The 14,990-nt window shown below is 37.0% G+C and overlaps 1 protein-coding gene across 1 annotated transcript in view; it reads left to right on the forward strand.

Moving 5' to 3' along the window:
* Nucleotides 1-14,990, forward strand: part of DCHS2 (dachsous cadherin-related 2) — a 109,377-nt gene that overhangs the window by 81,039 nt on the left and 13,348 nt on the right. The window contains exons 11-16 of the mRNA XM_027635866.1: nucleotides 1,601-1,735; nucleotides 1,979-2,188; nucleotides 3,411-4,268; nucleotides 9,886-9,996; nucleotides 12,789-13,000; nucleotides 14,466-14,617. Coding sequence (XP_027491667.1) covers nucleotides 1,601-1,735; nucleotides 1,979-2,188; nucleotides 3,411-4,268; nucleotides 9,886-9,996; nucleotides 12,789-13,000; nucleotides 14,466-14,617 — 1,678 coding nt within the window. The remainder of the gene's footprint in view (nucleotides 1-1,600; nucleotides 1,736-1,978; nucleotides 2,189-3,410; nucleotides 4,269-9,885; nucleotides 9,997-12,788; nucleotides 13,001-14,465; nucleotides 14,618-14,990) is intronic.

Below are 14,990 nucleotides of genomic sequence, written 5' to 3' on the forward strand. Positions count from 1 at the left end.
AACTACCATTTGGCAAGGCCTGTTTTTAAGCTGATGTGCACCTCTGCGGCTCAATAGTTGTCTGGAGCCTTAGCAGAAAAATTTCGAAAGGTTAATAGGAACCACTGACTTAGAGTTATGAGACAGGGCTTATTGCCATTCACTAGATGTTATTAGAAAGTCCTATAAGGATGAGATTTGAGTCTAGATTTGGGGCAGGGAGGACATTTATTCCCATTGCTTCTTAATCAGTGTTGGCACTTAGGCATAGCCACAGTATAATTCCACAGTTCCTGCTGCTTTCAAGAAGCTGTAGGAGTGCAGGGACTACCCATGCTGTGGCAGGGGAACAGGAAAAGAGGCTGAAGGCTTTCCCTGGCTGCAGCTCAGGCACCATGCATTCCCTCTGCCATTTGGCCAGCAGGGAAAGGGGTCCTTGTGACCGGCCAGTGGCAAGAAATGGGTTTATTTCCTCTTCCAGCTTGTGATGTGCAGGAAGAGTAGTTTATTTCTCATTTCAGCTTGTGATTTCAGCCCCTGAAATGTGACTGGCGCTACTGAATAATTGACCAACAGGTTGGATTGAGTGCAAATGTGCTAGCTGCTCTGCTGTGCTATGAGAATGTGTAAAGTCATCATACTTCTCTCTTGGGCAGGGTGTGCAGCTTTTTCCTAATGCTTCTTGTACACTCCTAGCAGCTGGATATGGGAAAGAAGGTTAATTAAGATGTTGCATATCTGTGTCTTTTAAAGGCTAAAAGTTTTAATTTCGACATTATGTGGATATTCAACTCAGATGGCACCCATATGTGTACATACATATACTATGTATTGTATGAATATGTCCCTTCCTTGACTTAGTTTAGGTGCAAATGCATTTATAGTGGTAATTCTCTTAATCACATTTCAGTAGCATTGTCAAAGCTATTAAAAGGCAAACAAAGGAAGTCATGGATGTTAAAAACTGTAGGCTCTGTTGCTTCTCTCACATGGATGTTTCTCCATCAACTCCAGTGCAGATGTGTTGCTTGACTGTGATCTGTGCTTGACTGCAGCAGATGAGAGCAGGCAGGCAGTATTTGACTCTGAATAGCAGTTTTTGTATGACTAGGAGTGCTGTAGTTTTCCAGGTGTACCAACTGTTCCTACCCTACTAAAGGACTGATTGTTGGTTGGAAAAAACACAGAAGGATTAAATGAAACTTCAGAAAATTTTCAAAAAAATTAAAGAGTACAGTAGTACAAGCCCTTGGAGTATAATGTAGGATTAAACTCATTAAAGGTAATAAGTGTGATGGAGATGACATTATACTTTCCTCAGGAGGGTGTTTCAACTAGAAGAAATACGACAGAAATTATAACCATAATAGGTAAAAGTGTGGAGTCACATTTCTTGTTCAACTCAGGGATGCAACTTGAAGGAAAGGTTTTTAAAAGCCTGTACACTTTTAGCCTGTTTCCTAGAGAAAGACAGAAAGGCTAAAATCCCTATACTATATACAAATGGATGGTCTGATTAGGAGTTGTATGGAAATGTCATTCAGAAAAAACAGACAAATCTGTAGACCTGAATGTGAGGAGAGTGGCTGTGTTTTACTAAGACTTCCATTCTGTTTTAAAGGACTGAATTCCTTGCTTTGGTATAAAATCTTACCAGGAATTGGTTATGAGAAATTCAAGATGAACTTAAGCAGTGGAGAGCTCGTCACAACTGCATCACTGGACAGAGAAACCCAGGAGGTTTTCAGCATTAGAGGTAACAGTGTGAAATATCTATGCCTCTCTACAGTGGAGAGTGAGAATGGGTGTGGTGTTACTATCAGCATTACTTTTTTTCATGCCTTCTGAATTAGGTACAAGTGGTAAGATTTTCTGGTACAGAAGTGTATATGCTTTTTGCACTGCACAAATAACTCTCCTACTCTGGTATTATTAAGGAGCATTTATTGTTGCACCCACAACCACTGAATAAAATTTGCTTTCTTATTGCTGCTCATAGTTTTGGTTCAAGACAGTGGAACCCCGTCGCTATCAAGTACGGTGACAGTTATCTGCACAGTGCTGGATGAAAATGATCACTCTCCCACGTTTCTTTTTCCCGCCTCTGAAATCTGGATCCCAGAGAACCAACAGCCTTCTGTTGTTTACATTAGCCAGGCTGTAGATATGGATGCTGGCAATAATGGAGCTCTAAGATACAAAATAATTGGTAAGCTACAGTCCATCATTTTTGTTAGTACAAATCAGGGAGTATATAAACAGCAGGATCCAAGTTTTAGACTAGTCTTGATTTTACCAGGCTCCCTAGCTCCCATCTTGTCTGCATGCTTCTTTTATGTGGAAAAGAAAAAAGATTTTTCACCTCTTTGTCAGCATTAATAAGCACTTCCCAGGCATACTTTCGTTCTGCTTTCTGGATTTGAAATAGTACAGAGAAAAAACCAAAAAATACCAAATGCTGGAAGGAGGAATTAATCATGAAGGCATAATTTTGTCCTTTCTGTTATAGTTGTAGAAGTCTGAATGTAAATATACCCTTGAAAATAAGTGCAAGAACTAATTGAATTTTATTTATTTAATGGTATTTAATTTTATTTTATGAGAGCTTCTTTCACCCAGCAATTAGTAATGTCATACTTAGCTTTCATCTTGCCAAACTCTCCCTGTGTCCACTGTGCCAATATAAACTCTACAGCTGTTCAAAGACTCCTGTAATATCTTTTCACAAATACAAGTTTGCTATGCTACAAGTCTGCAGCTCTCAGCAATAGCTCAAGTGTAGGCAGAGAACTACTGTGGTAACAACCAACAATTTTTCTTTGAAGAAAAAGTTACTAATTCCTCTGTTTTCATGATTTTCTATGATAGTTAATTTAATTATCTTTGGTTTTTCTACACATTATAAACTATGTATACCATTCACTGTTACTAAAAATGCTGACTTCTCAGTTGACTGATTCGTATTTATCTCCCACTCCTCCCAAATCAAGACCTTGTACAACTATTCAATTCCAAGAGACAGGTTTGTAAAAGAGAACAAGGAGCAAGTAATTACAATTTTCAGCAATGCTTTATAGGTTTCTGGAATTTGTAACCAAGGTTGGGAAGAGGTCACTTCATGCAGCAGCATAGATGCATGAGCTTTTATAAGGTGGGCTGGTTTGGGAAAATCGACATGCATCTGTTCAAATAGCCACTCTGTAAATTGATACAACATTCTGCACTTACTGTCATTGCCACCCACTGATTTAAATGAAATACAGGTTTTAATTTGTGTAAGAGAAATAAAATATGTGAAAGGCACATGAGCAGACCAGCTGTATGAGCAATTGGATCTTATTATTGCAATTTACGTAGCACAATCACAAAGGGTTCTTTTTTTCTTTTTAAATAGTTTTTGGTGATAATTTTGGGTTTTATGTGTTTGAAAGGTGGAAATGTTGGAGGATACTTCACACTAAATCACACTTCAGGCAAACTGCTGGTTACTCGTGGCTTAGACAGAGAAGACATCAGCAATTTCACTCTTGTGATTGAGTGCCATGACCTAGGCAGCCCCTCGAGGAGCTCCACTGCACAGGTCTATCTAACAGTCTTGGATGAAAATGACCACAGCCCGTTGTTTGCGAAGACCCAGTATCAAATCTCTGTGACAGAAGACCTAGAGGAAGGCTCAGCCATCCTGGACCTCTATGCTTCTGACGAAGATGATGGTCTAAATGGTGAAGTTATGTACTCCCTCATTGACGACACCTTTGGAGCATTTGCCATCGACAGTGTAACAGGATCTATAGTTACTACAAAAGCACTGGACCGGGAGGCCAAGTCCCAGTATACATTTAGGGTTGTAGCAAGTGACTGTAGCACCCATTTGCCAAGGAGCACCACTGTCAGTGTTGTGGTGCACATTGAGGATGTCAATGACAATGATCCCATCTTTTTGCAGAATCCTATCAGGGCATTTGTGCCTGCTGAAACCCCTGTGAATGAGACAGTAGCCACTGTGAGAGCAGAGGATGTTGATCTGGGATCAAATGGAGCTATTGTTTTTAGTTTGATGATGGCAGAAACTGTATTTCAGATTGATGTGAAGACAGGTGACATCATTCTTCAAGAGCCCTTGACTTCCAAGGACTTCAGTACCCAGCTGCTAGTGACAGCTTCAGATGAAGGTATCTCACCTCGAACAGCCACAGCTATGGTCATTATCTTTACAGAAGAGCAAGAGGAGGAGATTTCATTCAGCCATAGCCTGTATGAAGCAAGCGTGCCTGAGAACAGTGCAGCAGGTGGGCATGAAATCCCTCTTCTTGGGGTTGCCAATCTCTCCTCCTTTTGAAAGAGTAATTGTAATGAATAGTATAGGAAAACCTTTCTTTTCTGTGCAGCAGCAGGGAAAAGTTAATGCGAATGTAGCAAACACCCACCTGCCCTTTTCCAGTTCACCAGCATTAAAAAGAATGGAGGCATTGTCTGGCTCTTAAGTTTGCTGGCCTGGTACAGCAGTGATGCTCACATTAAATAGCTCCTTTTTCAAAGGTGATATGTTTCTATCCCTGAACTGGGGAAGTCCTGAGCATCTTTCCTTTAGCAAAATGACTTTTGTGGTGGGTGGACAGCATTTATTTGTTTCACTGGCGGATGCTCACAAGCATAGATAAGGTGAGTGTTGGCAACCAGTTTCAGTGTGTCATTTCTTATTTTGGCAATACCCTTCATGAACTGTAGTAGCTTTCAGAAATACTCTAAAACCGTACTGAAGTTTTTGATTTTGCAGAAGAAGGAGAGAGGGAGGTAGGGTGAGGGGAAGGGTAGAGAAGTTCAGAGGCTGTTGGTACATTGCCACTCAGACAGGCTTCTACAGCGTCTCTCTATTCTCTAATGGAATGCTACCAATAGACAAACCAGCTTTGGTCACAAGGTGCTTACAGATTTATTTGGGGTTGTTCTGTGTAATGATGAGAAATACTGCTGTACTTTTTATCATTCAATGAATAATAGTAGTTATCCCTCCAGCCAATTAGGTATGGTAAGTATTTTCTCCTGCTTCAGGGACTGGTTTCATTCTAATGAAGGGCAGAAAGGAGTGCCTTTCACATTTTTCTGTCCACAAATCTCACTATACAATTGGCCAGATGTATTTAGAGATTTGACTTGCACTATATTCTTGATTCAAACACCTCATGAAGTTCACCTTGAACAAGTCATTATTCCTCTTTGTAGTTCTTTATAGTTTAAATTTCTCTCAGTAAAATGGAAGCAGTACTCTTTTATATCCTAAGGGTCTTGTGAGACTAGTGAATTCTTGGATCTTGAGTAACAGCCTATATATTGGATTAGGAATCAGTAAATAAGCAATGTGTTAGTAATTTTGGAAAACCAGTCAATATTCTTGGATGATTGCAAACAGAATAGAGAATGAAGGGTGAAGATGCCTGTTGCAGTAATTACTGCTGAGGTTATTCAGCCATTCGTTTGTGCCTGTTTGGAACTACAAGCCAAGTCAATGTATTTTAAGATAAAGCTATGAGTATTACTGTTGTTTCAATTAACAGATTGAAAGTAGGCATTAAAATGTTCTTTTAATTAAGTGACTTTCTTTTTGTTAACCACAGAGGAAATATTTTGGCTTCAGGCTATTTTTAATATGTTGTGATGAATGATTAATCAAACTGCCAAACTAGAGCATCCTTCTATATCTCTCACTGTCCATCTAAAAACATGGAATGTTGGAAAAAGTGAAAGGTTTCCCACAGGAAAGAGTGGAATGTGCAGCAGCCTGATGGTTAAAGCACCCTCCTGAAATATGAAAGATACCCTAGGGAAATGCTACTTCCAGAAGACAGTTCTGATGTCACAGCATTGTGTGTTAATCTCTGGTTTTCTGTCTTTTCACTGATCTGCCTGTTGGCAGTCAATTGTGGTGATATACAGGGCACTCTGTCCGAAGTGGCCAGAAAGCCAAGAGACCAGGCTGTTTCCAGAGGCAAACTCTGGGCTCTGTTTTGTCTCTTCCTTGCTGCAGCAGGCTCGGCTTTTCGGAAAGTGTCGTGAGAACCTGTTTGTGAGGCTTCCCAGGAGAGTAAGGTCAAGACCCCGGGGTTTCAGTCTTTTGATGGGAGATGGAATTAACCTATATTAGTCCTGCATTAATATTTCTTTCTATTTAAGAAAAAGAAAAAGGAAAAGAGGGAAGATAGATTTTGTTAGATTTAAAGAAAGAAAAGAAGGATCAGGGCTTTCTGGCAATAGGTAAACTGCTCTGATCCTAGATTTTCGTAAGCGTAGATATGTTCCTGGGTCAGGCTAGAAAGTCCATCCTGGAATTACAGATATGCCCCAAGGAACTATGGTATCAGAATACCATAGTGTTCTCCCATTCAATCTATAGAAAATATAATTAAGATTCAATTAAAGTTGTTTTGATTAAAGGAAATTTAACAAAGCTTCAGGGTAAACAGGAGGGTTTGATCACAAAATCAAATTTGTGTTTAATAATAAGTCTATTTGCTAAGAAGATCAAATTCTTTTAAGAATATGAGAGATTTTATCAAATACTAATACTGTTTTGTCACTGTTTATGGTGTTTTCTTATTTATATAAGCATACATAAATATTTTAAATTTCAGTAGGGAAAAAGGCATGATTATAATTAAAACTGTCATGGAAGTTAGCTTATAGGATATATGTGATCCTGGGACCCCTATGAATGTGAATAGTACCAGTGTATTCAATCCAGGAGAGATTTACATTACATACTGATTATTTATAGATCTGGTATTAATAAATGTGGCTTTCCCTCCTAATTTTATTTCTGTCTTAACTGATAGAGGGGGAAAATGCTAAGTTTATTTTTAAAAGAATAAAAAATCTGAATAATATAAACAACAAAAACCAAAGCCAAATGTCCTTAGTTTTAAGGTAGTCTAAACCTGTCAACTGGGTGAGTGCCTTGGGAACTGATCCCTGTGGTCAGATTTTCTTTAAGTGTTTGACCAAGTTTAATGACCTTCAGAAAACCCCATTTTTTTATTTTTTGTTTAATATTGAATATTTAATGTCTTTAAATATTATAAACTGCATTACAGCAGGCACTTAGAAAAGAGTCAATAAATAATAAGATACTGTGCTCTTCAGAGGGTAAGAAACTTTTATTATTCACCAAACTTTCAGTTGAATGGTTGTTTCCATAACAATTCCTTGGAGAAAGATTCACCAGTAAAACTTTTTGACTCCTCTATTTTTTTTTCTGGTAAATACAAAATGTGTAGGCTCTTACTCTGTAAGGTGCAGAATCACAGAATGGGTCAGGTTGGAAGGGACCACATCTGGTCCAACCTCCCTGCTCAAGGAGGATCATCCTAGAGCACATTGCACAGGATTGCATCCAGACGGTTCTTGAATAGTCATCTCTGTGCTCAGTTTACTTTTCCTTTCATGGAAAGAGGTCTTAAGAAATAATGGCAAGGATGAACCCAGGTTAGAAGGCAAAGGACAGGAAAAGAGACTACTATAATGAGTACTGAAAAGAGAAGAAATTATACAAAAATACAGTAGCTCAGTCCAATGCTGGTGTTAGGACATACATGTGTGTATATAAACATGTATGAACATACATATGAATGTAAAAAAGAATAAATATATACATATATATATATATAACATATATGTCCTAACACAAAACACAGTAAATGTTCTGGAGCTGATTTGGCCAGATAGGCAAATGCTGTTCATGCTGCCATTTTTCAGTTTCAAATCCACAGGCATAAAGCAAAGGTTGAGGTGTAGGCTGTATAAAACTGTTTGAGATGCTTCCAAATGAAGTCAGGTTGTCTGTGATTAAACTGAAAAAAACCCTAAATGCAAACATTTTCAATCACACTTGATGTCTTTTAATATTCTTAACTAATTCAGAAGTCAATTGCGTAGCATTTCAAGCCAATCTGACTGCTTCCTGCTTTCATCCTGATCTCCCTTCTTCCTTGCTCTGGTTTCAGTGCTGATCTCATCCTCAATGTGCTTTGTGGGCAGAAAGCTTACCTTTCCTTTATTTTTCTCCATGTTAAGCATTACATATTGTGTCCTCTGCTTGAGGCAACCTTTGAATTGTGTATGATAGAAACTACAAGTTTCAATGGGCACTGGCTTTTGCTATTTATTTGTATAGGGCCTCTTTATGTCACAACAGACCTCAGAGTTTGGTCATACTTTTTTGACAATGAGCTGTAAAAGTTCATTTTTTGGAGGAATTGTTTTCTGGGAAAGGTATCAGAAACAGGAAAAAATTTGTTCTCTGACAGAAAGAAGTTGTAAACAATTTTATCTGTGTGAAAAATGTGAAGCTTAAAGGATTAGGATTTGAGGACCCAGAACAACAGTTTATTAACCTAACCTTTGAAAAACAAGGATTCAAGTAGAAATGCTGCTGCTCCCTTTATTTCTGGTGGTTTCTCTTCTTAAACATACAAGCAAACAAACAGAAAGACTGCAGACAGCATTAAAAGATAAATTGTGATATTCTTCAGACTTTACATTTTTCTCTTAGCTTTAACTATGTTCTGAATAATGTGAATGGTTGCCCTTGCAGGAACTTGTAGCAAATCAAAGTTGCTTGGCAATGAAAATCCAACATATAGCCTCTTATTTTAGTTCCTAAAAAACCCAAGTGCAGCATTCATATCACTTTTTACCTATTAAAAAGATGGATTTTACTTTCAGAATGTTTCTAGTAAATATCTTACAAGTGTATTGACAAGTACAGAAAATTACATCTGTCAACGTCGGCATATTTTTGCTATTTTGAGAGCAAATAGTAAACCGTTAAAATAAAAAGTCTGTTTTTTATAATGTAATAGACAGCAATGGTAAAATAAAAATGTGTCAGATAGTTGTAAGAGCAATGTTTCCTCTCATTTTCTATACTAAAATCTTTTCCTCTGTTCCTTAACATCCAGGACACTGAGTGTGAACAGCATGCCCTTTGTAATGCAATAAAGTAACTAGTTGTCTCTAATGCTGTTTGGAAGAGTTCAGGTTGCCTCACTCCATCACAGCTGCATGGAATCAATTACAATTAAATTAAGTAATTAAAACCATTAAAATCAATTGCTATATATGCTAAACAATTTCCTCACTCACTTGAAAAGAATAATTATTTGGAAATTTTTATAATTTTTGTTAAATGTGATGATTCTGAGCAGGATAATTTATTCAGTTCCACATATTCCCTTTAATCCTATTTCAAACAGGATTTTTATTTCATGTCTCTTGCATTGTATATTAAATTATTGCTGTTTTAGTGAAATTTGGATTCTCCATGAATTAACACATAGCTATGTACATAGTTTCATCTTTTCATTCCCTTTGTCAAAAGGTGGCTAATTAAAATGTTTTATTTAGAGTGTTGTTCAGAAACTCAGATTGAATTCTGATAAGTGGAGCAAAAATAAACTCTTCCTGGTCATTCATGGGTAACATAATGCACAGGGGGGAAAAAAAAGACTATTTTACCTAAAAACATTCATGAAAAGGTGAGATTTAAATGATCAAAGACAGCATAACCTGAATAAAAGGAATACCTATGACTTCAGGTAAGAGAGAATTCCATTGGTTCATGTGAGTTTGCTATTAGGAGAAGTTAAAATTCATAATTTTATTTAAGCGGCTGAGGAAGTTGGTATCAGATGCATAATTTACTGGGCAAGGAGGGATAGACAGTACCTTGCCTATGAATTTGTAAAACAGTGAAAGTCATGGGGGAAATATTTTTATTGTCTACTATTTTATTTCATGAATAAGCACCTAACCTGGTCCATAGTTGTGCATCTGCTATTAATATCAGTAATATAAAATTAGAATAAAATCTTCTAAAGTGGACATGATGAAAATGTCTTATTGCTTCCATAGGTACATCACTTCTAACAGTAGAAGCTTATGAACACAAATATACGGGAGAAGACATAAAATATAGCATCTTCAGTGACAAGGAGAGCATATTCTCCATACATCCCACAACAGGTACGTTTTTACAATTTTTTTTCAAGTCTCTGTGTGTAGTTTAGAACATTAGCAAGTTCCTAGCACAAGAACAAGGGCTAGATATCTTAAGAGTACTCCCTAGTATTTCGGGTAATTCTCCTGTTACAGTGAATAGATCAGGCACAGTAAATCCAAACACATGGAGAGACCTGCAATATTATAAACTTGATGTAAAAAGACACTGAACACCAGTATATCTGTTTAAGACACTCAGTTCTGATTAACTTTGGTCACCAGGTGTGGGGGTGGATAAACTACTGCTTTGTGATCCAAGCTGAAATTCCATCTTGTTTCTCATCATAAAGTTGCCTGAAAACTCAATAAACAAAAACCTTCAAAACACTTCTAATGTAGAAGCATTAGAACCTTGTTGAGCTTAATGCTCTTTGTTTCAGGCAAACCTTGACATGTTTTAAAGTAGTTCATTTTTTTTTTTTTGTGATTGTATTTGTGTTCTGCAGCAGGTCTGCTTTTAGCTGCTCTTCAGTCAGGAATTTCAGGTGCAGGAGGTAGCAGCACTTTCCCCCTATGTCTTTACATGTTTGTCATCTAAGGTTCATAAGACAACATAACTACTCTGTTGCCTGTCAGCTCCTAAACATTTGCAAGAATAGAGTTTGCCTTCTGAATAGCTGTAGTCTTTCCTTCTGGGATGGCATAGACAATGTCAGGAGTTTTCCTCAGAAATAATGTAGGTTGTACTCTTAACAAGTGCCTTTCTCCCTCAGTTTCTGGAGGCTTTAATCTGATTATCCTGATGTCTCCAGGCATCAAGTGGCATACCACTGTAAAGTTTATCATGATTGATGCTGATGGACAATTAAAATTATTTTGTTTTGTTTAGATGAGGGTCACTTAAAGTGCATACTCTTGATTTTCAAGCCCTTTTTATGTCACTGAAATAAAGCTAGAGAGATTAGTCTTAAAGAATATCTTAGACCCAGACAAGTTTATCCCCAAGAAAGTGAATCTTCTCCAATATCACCTCCAAAAAAAAAAAAAATCAAATGGATTTTCCTTTTTTTTTATCAAGCTAGGCTGAAAAATGGTTACATGATGCTTTGAAGAATCTCATAAGCACTTTCTTCACAAACAAGAGTGGAATTTCTATAGCAGTGAATGTATCACAAGTCTTCTTTTGAGACATTTGAGCCATTGTGGTTTCTTCTGTTTCCTTTCCTCTGAAACTGTTCTGTTTCTTAGAAAGCATTAACTGAAGTGTAGCCTTTAGGAATTTCTGAGAGCAGCTCTTACATCAGAATAATTTTGACACCAGTAATTCTCTATCCATTGCTTCTACAGCAAAAGTATTTTGAACTGTATTGATGCCCTTTCTGTGTTACATATTCTGAACAGCCAAAGGTGTGCTCTACTTGTCTTTTCAAGCACTGAGGTTAATTAACCATACTTTAAAGAAGACTTTCAACCATTATAGGGGGATTTATTATATAGAATCATAGAAAGTATAGTAGGAAATTACTCAGACATGAACTAGTCTGTTCTCAGATACAGAAGGGGAATCAATTGTGCCAAAATCTGACATTTGTAATGTTCTTAAAAACCATCAGGGATAACGATTTTGCAAACCCTCTCAATAATCTGAACAAGTCTTGGCAATTGGAAAGTTTTTATTCATATTCATGTTTGCTGAAATCTTTTTAACTTATTACTTCTTAACCCAGTAACAGTAGAAGTAAGACAAAGGCAACCCCCCTATTATTTACATATTTGAAGACTGTTATCCTGGTTCTTCTTAGCATGCACTTCTTTATAATAAGCAACTCTGGTTCTTTCACATGTTCCTCCTAGCTGGTGTACCTCAAACTTGATTATTTATTCCACTCTACACTTGAGTCTTTCAGTCTACTCTCTGTCATCTTGAAGTGTATTCCTTCTGCCACTGTCTGTTTTTCTTCCTCTGTATACAGAATGTGATAATTTTTAAGTCTTGTACTGAAGAAAGACCACCTGCCAGCTTTGAAATCCTTATGTTCAAAACATAGATTGATACACAAGAGTTAATCTTTGCTATTTATCTTAGAAAATAAAAAAATAAAAAGCACTTATGCTATCTCAAGTTTGGGATATAGATAGTCATGGCATTGTTACTGAAAAGTCCATAGAAAACTGAATTTGAATTCCAAGGAAATTAATACACAACTCTGTTTGATGCTTAGATGTAATGGAGAATTATATTACCTATAACACTGAAACAATGACTAACAGATTTCCAAGAACATTTAATGTTTAATGTGGAGATGTCTAGTTGTACTTGTAGTCTCGATAATTTTCATTTATTATTTTTGATAGAATAATAGTTGGGGTGAGGGAGCTCACTGCATCAGAAAGAGCCAGTGTTGTACCTGTGTGTCAGTCAGATACATAAATTGCTACAGCTGTTTTCTGATTTGGATATAGATGGAGGGCTGGATGAGGGACTCTCAGATGAGGGACAAGAGTCTCTTCTGGCATGGCAGTCTCACTGTCATGTGCCAAGGAGCACACAGCCACTTTCTCTCTATCCCTCTACCACGAAATGTGCTTTGTTTTAGGAAATTGCCAACATGGCGACGATCGGTGAAAACTTAGCTGTTCATGTGGGGGGTGATGTTACATAGAAGAAGGACATGATGGAGAGCTTGCTGGAATTCTGTCATGTGTTCGGTGGAGGTGACCATAGATGTTAGGAATTTCATAACTGCATTTGTGCATGTTTTTCCCTGAATACGTGTCACATTTGGGATTTTTTTATTTTTCTTTTAATAAACCAGGTACAATCACAGTGAAAGAGCCAAAGTTTCTTGATTATGAAGTTAAGTGTAAAATACATCTTACAGTTCTGGCTGAAAATAGGTTGAATTCAGCGCTCTGTGGAGTGACAGTTTTGATTCAAGATGTCAATGACAACGTACCTAAATTTGAACAAAGCTATTACAAAGCATCAGTATGGGAAGGCCAGAGTCCCAAAATGGACATCGTACAGGTAAGTGGAAGTATATCTTCCCAAACCCAGTGCTATAGTTAAAAAGAAGTTTGGCTGATCTGTTCACGACTACAATCCTGCCAGGTCTGTTCTGGACCACTGTCCTTTAAAAACTGAGAATGAGGTTCTTGATGTTGCTACTACTTTGCTTGGATATCTAAAATATTAAATTAAGTTTTTTTCTAGATGGCGTTTCAGATCTTTCATTCAGGTTTAAGTTGAAAGTGAATTCTGTATCTTCTTGATCGTTGTGCAGCTGGACTTTAAATTCTCTTTTTAAAAAATTTATGTTTCTATCTTCAAGCAGTTGAAAGATACTATTGAAATCTGTGGTTCTGGTTACAATAGAGGCTGGATCTTGTACTAATGCGTCTACTGAAAGGGCTATAGTAATACAAAGAATACTTTCTACTCATCAGACTAGTAGAATCAAACCCAAGTGTTCAATTTAAAATCTGATGCCTAAAGAGCAGCTTGTCTTAATTTAAATGTGCAAACACTTCTTCCTCTGAATGGATCCATTCTCCCAAAGTGTTTCCATCTGGCCATGTTAGAGCAAAAGAATACATCAGTTGGTCTAGAAGAACACATAATTTCCTCAGTGTATGTTCTTGCATTGCAAGTCAGGTCACAGTGAGGGTCATGTTAGGTACTAAAGATATTCTTTCTCTAGAGAATAAATAAATGGAACGCTACAAATGCCTCCAGGGCAAAGTGATTAGAAACTGACGGACGTTGTATTTAGAGAAACATATGTCCAGGAATGAAGAAAAATCAAAAGGCAGTCAAGCCAGATGTGTAATCAAAATTTTATGACAGAATACATTCTATTATGTTTCCTTTATTCAATCTGACTGGTTGCTTCTGCTGTGGTTTGGATCCCATAGTCACTATAATGCTTGTTCAGCAACCAGAAAAATACAATGACTCTTCAAAGAGTCAGAGGAGTCTTTGAGAAACCTGTTCATTGCTGATGGATGTTAATTATTCTGTTGGTTTTATAGATTGCTTCTGCCCTTTTTATGTTTTCTGATTTGTATTTTTAAAAGGTAATTAACTATTCTATGAAAGATCCGAAAGCTTAATAGTTTAATTATTTTATGCTTTGTCTGTTTGTATAGCAGCAATACTTTAAGGTCAGTCCTGTACCACTGAGAAAGTGCATATTTGTGTACTAAACAGGGACAGCATTCTAACAACAACCTAATAGTAAAATTATTATATTCACCCCTAACACTTTCTGTAGCTGAATTTCAAATTACTCATTCATGTGCAGCCCATTGCAGTTCATGAGCAGATTTTGTGACCTCACATGACACTCATGCTGGGGACAAAAACGATGATTTATTTAAATCTGTGCAGTTGAAAGGAAAGTAACCGGAAATATCTCACTGTAGTATAAGGTTTTCTTTCTGAAATTGCATTCTGCAGTTTTTAGTTAAACCTCACTTTTGCTCACAAACAGGTATTTGCAACTGACCTTGACAGTGGACTGAATGGAGAAATGGAATACTCAATTTTATCTGGTAATGAAAATGCAGCATTTCTAATTGATTCAGCACGAGGAATTCTAGCGACGAATATAGGCCTAGATCATGAAAACACTTCATCTTACAGGTTTGTATGCAAGGTTCTCATAAAAATGTATTTTTCTTTGTTCACTCTAGCTTGAAAATGCTCATATTACATATTTTATTTTTCATAGTTTCCTGTTGATATCCATTACCCACAGAACCTGGGTGCAAGCCAGACAGCACTGAGAACAGCACTAAAGCTGCCCATTTGTACTATGGATTCTTGCATACTTATCGAATTTAGAGAAAGAAATAGTCTTGTTTAATCAATGGCAACACTTACTGACATAAGTGAGTGTGATGATTCACTAAGGAAAAATGACAGTTCCTGGATTTTAGTTTATGAAGAACTGTATAGCCATTCCCTCTCTGGAAACATTCTTTATAAATATGTAAAGACACAGAGAAAACATCAA

The sequence above is a fragment of the Corapipo altera genome, unplaced genomic scaffold, assembly GCF_003945725.1.
Source record: "Corapipo altera isolate COAL_440 unplaced genomic scaffold, ASM394572v1 22b, whole genome shotgun sequence".
Taxonomy (NCBI): Eukaryota; Metazoa; Chordata; class Aves; order Passeriformes; family Pipridae; genus Corapipo; species Corapipo altera.